This window comes from Olea europaea, chromosome 18 (assembly GCF_002742605.1).
Source record: "Olea europaea var. sylvestris chromosome 18, O_europaea_v1, whole genome shotgun sequence".
NCBI lineage: Eukaryota > Viridiplantae > Streptophyta > Magnoliopsida > Lamiales > Oleaceae > Olea > Olea europaea.
Window position 1 is genome coordinate 20687835 of NC_036254.1, and position 5993 is coordinate 20693827.

At 33.8% G+C, this 5993-nt stretch overlaps 1 protein-coding gene across 2 annotated transcripts; it reads right to left on the reverse strand.

Annotated features, from left to right (window-relative positions):
* Window positions 1–1793: 1793 nt before the first annotated feature.
* On the reverse strand, window positions 1794–5418 carry LOC111367745 (NAC domain-containing protein 91-like). Of its 2 annotated transcripts, none has more exons than XM_022988779.1 (6): window positions 5170–5418; window positions 4482–4762; window positions 3837–4133; window positions 3394–3735; window positions 2462–2929; window positions 1794–2318 (listed from the first exon to the last, which is right to left on the reverse strand). In XM_022988779.1, exons 1-6 carry the CDS (start codon window positions 5333–5335, stop codon window positions 2037–2039), a joined length of 1836 nt encoding a protein of 611 aa, XP_022844547.1. In that variant the 5' UTR covers window positions 5336–5418; the 3' UTR covers window positions 1794–2036. The 2 variants fall into 2 exon arrangements, with proteins under 2 accessions (XP_022844547.1, XP_022844548.1); XM_022988780.1 differs by having other exon boundaries at window positions 1794–2306; window positions 5170–5417.
* Window positions 5419–5993: the final 575 nt, after the last annotated feature.

Below are 5993 nucleotides of genomic sequence, written 5' to 3' on the forward strand. Positions count from 1 at the left end.
GGATATGATCGGTTTCGGTTCGATTCTAATGAGAATCAAATCGAGCTCGAATTTTGGGTATTTAGTAAGTGCCGTTTGGATTCGGTTCAATTTCACTCGATTCACGTGTTCCAGAGAATAATTTAATTTTTTTAATATTTACAACAAAACTACATTAATTCAACTAATGTCATGTTCAATTTTAGTTTTACAAAATAACGTAGTTCAATCCCCTGATATTTTTTGCACACCTCTTTATTGAGTTCTTCATAGATTTAAATGGTAAAATAACGGAAAGAGAAATATAGCTAACTCAAAATAATGCAGAGATGTACATACGAACTTCCAATTCGATTTTTTCAAAATGGCAGAATAACAATATGATTAAATAAGAGATTTGGATTAAAATGAGTTTAAGCTTGAGCTAAAAATCAGAAATAAGGAAATCAAATTTTGAGTTTAGGCTAAATTAAATAGTTAGCAAATTTATTTAAAATAATAAAATAATTTGACTCGTTTAAGATTTAAAAAAAAAATCAGAAAATTCGGTTCTAAACCAAGAATCGAACCAAACTAATTAGTTCTTGATTCAAATGTCCATTCGTGTGTTTAATTTAAGAAGAACCACACGGCTTGGAGTCCAAATGGTCGGTTGAGGTCCAACCTTACTTTTTGAGAACCCTAGGAGCCCCATTTTCTAGTTACATCCATTGTTGCTTTTGATATGATTGAAATTCCTAGTGTTACATATCTGGAGATAGTCAATTCTTTCAAGAGATTCCATTCCGTTAAAGAATATGATCATCCACTTGCATGTGTCAAACATGTAACAAGTCTTACATCTCATGGCTGGTCCATCCCCATTTTTCCTATTTGGGAACTTCACTCTTGAAATGAAGTCCCACAAATTTTCGTATCTTGAAGAAAGATGCTCGTAGGGATTGTAAGGCTTTTAGTAAACAATCGCAATAACAAAAAGGACCTGTTTGTACCTCTTTAATTTCAAAAAGTGTATTATGAAATAGTGATTAATGTTGAAATGCGTAATTAAAAAAGAAGAATTTTTTTTTTATTTGTGTAATGTTATTTTTATGAAAAATGTGGTTAAAAATAGGTACTGTAAAAAAAATAATGTGATAGAATGATTGACAAAAAAAGCTAAGAGTCAAGAAAAAGTAGAGGAAGTATCCAATTTGACATTAGAAATGCATTGACACGTTGAGAATGAGATGTTAACCGAGCTAAGCAGAAAAAGCCCTACTCTACTGGCTTAAGATTCGTAAGAAAGAGCAGGATATGTTCGTTCGAGAGAAACGGGAATAAGCACTTTGCAGGATGAAGGCGGTTAAGAAGAAGGTTTTTTAATGGAGAAAGGAAAGGAAGAATGCAATCCTATTAAACCAACTATTGGGAATAGAAGAGGAACCCATATTTTTACTAGCATTTAGTAACTAATGACTAATATTGTAAATTAAATTGAAGTTAGTAATCTGATTGAAACATATGAGAGTTGCCCTATCCAATTGGAGATTTCAGTCAAATACAAGGGACCAAAAAAGAAATTAACCCTCCAAATGCTAGTAATTTTTTTTTATACTTTCAAAATTTCAGTGATGTGGCTTTATAGAGTGGCCTTTTTTAACAAGGCTATGCAAAACACTGCATCCTTCATCAAGTTAGAAGAAGTGCTTTTAATTAAAGACGACTTTGATACAAGACAGAATTGTATGACTACTGCATTGTTTATAATCAATTAAGGTATTCAGCATATATAAAAATAAAAATAATAATAATAATAAATAAATAAATAGGACTACAATTAAAACAAGCTTGTTAAAACAAATTCTTCATATAAAATTATTCCTGCTCTACAAGATATCCTAATAGCACTCAAGACAAATTCTTCATATAGAATTATTCCTGCTATACAAGATATACCCATAGCACTCAAGACAAATTAAAAAGAAAAAAAGATATAACAAACAAGCCCTTCTTAATCTTTATCAGATAAGAAAGAAGTCATGTACAAAAAAGGCAGCTCTCTTTCTCAAGTTCATTCAAAATTTAAAGTATCCCCAAACGCCTACAAGAATGATGAGAAGACTCATGGCCACAACTACCATTGGCATGTAGACAGATGATGAAACTGAACTCGCAACTGCACATTTCAAGCCGACAGAAATAACATCTTCAGAGTTGTTACCTTGTAAAACAGGTTGAGCCATCACACTTGTGCTCGAGTCATGAGATTGTCCATCTATGATTTTTTTGTTGAAATCTATATCCTTTGACTCATCCAAGGTATCAACATTAGTAGCTTTGCAATCCTGCACAACCCACTTCGAAGACATTAGTGGCTTGTTTCGTAGGAAGGACTGTACAGTATTGGATGAAGGAAAAGAAACTAGAATGTTGTTTATTATTATTATAATGTCCAATCTGGCATATACATACTAATATATTCACAGTCAAAATATCTCACCTCAGTCTCTGCCAATTCCTTTTTTTCAAGGTTTACGTCAGTATTCTTTGAATCCTGAGGCAGACCATACTGAACTGGTACATCTTGCCATCTCATCTGAAGGCGAATTCTTCTAGAGGCAGTTTCATGTGATAGAAACTTCATAGCATTAGCTTGATTCGAAGTTTCCCGAGTCCTTAACCTGATTCCAGTTCCAACAGTTCTGTCAGTGGCCACTAGGTTGCTAGACCCACCTGGTTCATCTGTAGTGTTTAATATTTTAGGTATCTGATTGCCAGCAGAGACGCTTGAGAAAGTATTCGGTGCTAGATAACTGCGCTGAAAATGATCGCTGACTTGAGGCATGCTGTGAGTATTTTGCCCAGCACTGGTCATTTTGAAAGTGATGTCTTGCTGTGACAGAGGCTCTGGTTGGATAGTTTCCATACCCAAGTCACTTTGCATATGCAGAACATCATGCTGTCCAAGCTGAGTGTCATAAGATCACAAAACGTTAATTTTCAATTATAGACTAAACACCCTTGTTTGATCCCCATTATTTTCAAAATACATTATTTTCCATCTTCTTTTCAACCACATTATTCAATAAAATACCATGAGTCTGCTCCGTAGTGATTTTGAAAATCAATTTTTTGACCGTTAAAGAGAGAAGTGGTCCCACGTGTGAGTGAAGAAGTCTGACCTAGAAAAGTAACGGTCAAAAAATTGATTTTTTTTGGGTGGAAAATCAAAACTAAACGGGGCTGTGACACATAAAACCAAAACTTTTTTTTATAACCAAACATTCTCCTTCAATCTATTATTCAAAATTGCATTTTTAAGGAAATAATGGGGCTCAAACAGGTCCTCAATCTCAGAAAGTTAAAGTAACTAGCAAAAAAACAAAAAAAAAAAAAAAAACACCAACAAGCGACTTTGCAACTTCCATTTACCTGTAACTGGTCAGATCCACTACATGAATCAATATCCTTAATTAATTCCGATGCGTTAAAGTATATTGGGCTTTCGAGGGTTGACATTGCATAATCCTCATAGGGATGCTCATCTGAATAGACAAGAGACGAGTTCAAGAACTCCCAAATATGAGCATCATTTGTTCCATATTGAATTGGGTTATCTCTATCATCACTGTTGATGTTATCGCAGAAGTGTTTATCCAAATAAGAATTTCCAAAGTTGGTTTCCAAGTGCAATGGGGAGAAGATTTTTGGATCCAATGGCTCTGGATATGTAGGGTAAAAACTATCCAATGCTTTTTCCAGCTCTGGGTCAGGCTGAAGAAAAAAGCGACAACAAAAAAAGTATCATTTATTAGCCATTAATTGATGTTAGAAAGATAGCTATTCATTTAAAGTTGACAAAACTCAGAACTCACTGGAATATATATTGGGTCCAGCATGTGACCATCAGCAATGAAGCTGGCATCCCCACGGTCAAGAGGTATAGGAGTGTCACTTGTTGCTTTCTCAGAATTTAAGGTGATACGGCTTTCAGCCAGGCGACTCGCTGCTGGAGTAATTGATTTGAATTGTTCATCTTCAGCAAAATGTCTGACTATAGTAGAAGATGGAGATGGTATAATCTCTTCACATTCATCAATGTTTGGACTTTCAGTGTTATATTCTTGTTTGATGTCAGGCTTTTTAAAAAGGCGGCAGAGCACAAACGAACCCTGCAAAAGGCATACATCATCAATTACAGAAGAAGAAAAAACAATACATAACATAGACTTATAAATTAATTAAATAATGATATCCCATTGTTTTATTTTTCTGAGCAGAGTGGAATTCCAAACTTAAATGAATAAAAGACAATAAACCTGAAAATAAACTCCCCATTCAATTAAGTAAAGGCAAGCTACCATTCTTCTACTATTTGATGCGAAAATTAACATACCAATCAAACAAACATTCTACAAACAACAGATAGTTAAGAATATTAACAGCCCGCAAACAGACATAACATGATAATGCCATGGATTAATACAAAAAGAAATCAGAGGGTCTAAGAGAAGTCCAACCTGACCAGGATGAGTGCCATCGAGTGACTTTTCTATAGCTCGATACTCATGTATCACCCAATTAGACCTCTTGCCCTCCGGAGCACGACCCTCATGGAAAACTAGACTTTTTTTCATCCCAATTGTTACTCCGTTCTTAGAATTTATTTTCCTATCGTTGCCGGTTGCTTTCCAGAAACCTTTTTGAGTAGCCCGGTTCGACCTCTGACCATTCTGATACTTACGATCCTTCGGGCAAAAGAAAAACCACTCATTGTCGGTCGATTTTATCACAGATAAATCTGCACAAACACAAAGATGTACAAATTCATGAATACCCACACTTTTTTTCGTCCCAACTTCGTTCACGAGCTAATTATCAGAAATAGTGGTTGGCAATTGATTTATTTATTTTTGTTCAAATTTCAGCTACACTTAACAAAAACATACACAAGATACATATCCATACAATAATTTTACTAAAATACAAAAATTATCATTTCAGAGAGAATAAAGAAAAAACCCCAAATTTCAAATAAAACCGTTTATCTCGGAAATCCCCCAATTCCAATATTATAAACCACCAAAATAAAGGCACATTATATAACCCCCAACATAAAGTAAAAAGAAAAAATTAATTTGTCCATGAAGTACCAGACCATTTCCTGAAAACACCAATCGATTATTAAAAATCAAGAACAAATTTTACCAGGCAAGTCCCAAGGCTCCAATTTACAAATATCAATTTCACGTATAATATTAACTTCTTTTTCACGTCCGTTTGTTTTCAGCCTCAGATAATGATCGATCAGCTCCTCATCCGTCGGCCGGAACCTGTATCCGACCGGTAAAGGGTCCACGGGCATCACCGCCATAACTCAAGCTTCTTCTATCTTTCCGTCAAACAAAATCCCTCCACTAAAAACACTACAAAACCAGATAAAAATTCAGTAAGATGAATGTATGTGTGTGCGCGTGTATATATATTGAACAAATATTCTTGCGTATATACCGCTTTTAACTGAAATTTCTATTTTGCCCTTGACCGAATGGAAAGTTACGTGGGGTGGAAAAGAATAAAATTTTAACAGAATGTGTATCCCGAGACCCATTATTTTTTCATTATATTTGATTTTTTTATCTATAATAATTATATTTTTCATTTTCACTTTTACAATAATGTGCAAAATGTGGTTGACCTTTTTTTTTTTTTTTTTTTTTTTTTTTTTTTTACTCTCCAATGATGATGTACCATGTGTTGTTTATAAGGATTTTTTATCCAAAAATTCTGTACAATTGGACTTAAAATAACGATTCAATCATATAGCAGCCTATAAGGAAGTAACAAATAGACGTGAAATCAACTTTTCCTTTTACGTAGGTCGATCTCCTATTCTCCTTTTAATATTTAAATTACAAGAAAAACATGCAAATTTTGTCAGAATATATTTTATGTCTATCAATAAGCATTTTGGATTTAATTTTTCCACTAACAAGTGTGTCGATTGTTAATAAATAAAGTATTGTTTAGAA